General features: G+C 38.2%; 1 protein-coding gene across 1 annotated transcript; it reads right to left on the reverse strand.

The window, feature by feature from the left end:
* Nucleotides 1–210: 210 nt before the first annotated feature.
* LOC105117578 (transcriptional regulator TAC1-like) lies at nt 211–1,051 on the reverse strand. Its single transcript, XM_011015306.1, has one exon. It carries the CDS (start codon nt 798–800, stop codon nt 315–317), a length of 486 nt encoding a protein of 161 aa, XP_011013608.1. The 5' UTR covers nt 801–1,051; the 3' UTR covers nt 211–314.
* Between the last annotated feature and the right edge of the window lie 469 nt (nt 1,052–1,520).

The following is a 1,520-nucleotide window of genomic DNA, read 5'->3' on the forward strand; positions in this document are numbered from 1 at the left end:
TTTTTTATTGTTATTAAATTTTGTTTAGAAGCACCAGTAAGTTCGTTATATAAAAAGCACTTTGCAAAGTGGAATCTACTGAACGTTTGATTTTTCAAATGGATAAAGCCCTGAGTAAACAACTTTAGAAGAACTATAATAAAGTCTTCGTCAAACAACACAGAAGTGGAAATTGATGGGAAAGGAGGAAGCAACATAACCAGCCTTGGTTTTATGACTGGACTCCTTGACAAGATTTCTTATAAAATATGAAGAAAAGATGAGGGAAAAAAAACCTCTTTACTAGATCCCAAACATCTTGTTGCTCGCTACGATCAAGAGAACTTTCTGGTACTCGATCCTGTAGATGATTCGTGAGGCTCGGACCCTAATCGAAGCTCAAGGTCCAATCCTGCTTGCGAGGTAGCTTGATTCAACTCCATATTGTTTTCTTCACTGCCATCAGTGCCTACCTTCGCATCAACAATAAAGGGTAGCTGCTGAAATTCTTCGCTAGCCTTATTTCTAGGAGTAGCACAATCATCTTCAATAGATGGAGCACTTGGGGTTACAGGCGCACTGCTTATTTCCTCAGTCGACTTTGTGATATTCAAAGAAAGAAAGTTTTCGTCCAGAGCTTGTTTGAGTTTTGCCCTATCTCTTCTATGGATATTCATGTGGCCTCCTAATGCTTGTGCATTTGTGAAGCCTCTCCTGCAGAAAGAACAAGTATAAGACCTTACATGACTTGAACCCTGCAGGTCATCTGAACTGCATGCCTTCTGGTCGGACTTTCCGGTGCTCGTGAGACTGATATCCATTATTTCAAGCCTGAGAGGAAAAGGAGAGAAATTGAGAAAATAGAGGAAGACAAAAGGATGGGGGGGGCAATATTATACGGCTCAAATGATCAGTTGCAAGAGAGGCTTGGATCATTTAGAGGAAGTATAGCAGGCCAGGATAATTTTCTTCTTGCTAGTAGCTTAGATGCATGAACACCAAATTTTATTTTGTCAACTGACTTTTAATGACCAAATTGTCCTTCAAAATTGGTCAGATTTTTTTTTTTTTAACCGAGTTTAATAATAGCAGCCATTTTACTTGTACGAAGTTCCCTTCTATTCTATATTTAATACAAATGAGATACGTAGAGGAAAGGTTCTAAGAAACTCATATTCCAACTTTTAGAGCTTGTGAAAGGATATTTGTATTCTATAGATATTGCAGACTTTCCACAATCAATCTTTTGATGTGGACGTTCGAACTCCTCTCATATGCTGGTCAAAAGACTAGGTAGCCTGCAAGTGCATAGCTCCAAAGAACGGTGACGTTTACACATAAACGAAGGGAAAGAACCGGATAGATGGAGAGAGAGGAATCGGCAATGTCTCTTTCGTATTAGGTTTTGTTGAATATCCATCGGAATGCTTGGAGACTTTCTATACCCTCTGAGATAATTTTTACATCAATAAAATGTATATAGCTACTATCTTGTTTCATAGTAATAATAATGAAAAAGAGGATGCATCGTATGTATAAGT

The sequence above is a fragment of the Populus euphratica genome, unplaced genomic scaffold (assembly GCF_000495115.2).
Source record: "Populus euphratica unplaced genomic scaffold, PopEup_1.0 scaffold1416.1, whole genome shotgun sequence".
NCBI lineage: Eukaryota > Viridiplantae > Streptophyta > Magnoliopsida > Malpighiales > Salicaceae > Populus > Populus euphratica.

Coding starts and splice junctions, on each gene's coding strand:
- LOC105117578 (XM_011015306.1), bottom strand. CDS start 800: ATGGATATCAGTCTCACGAGCACCGGAAAGTCCGACCAGAAGGCATGC.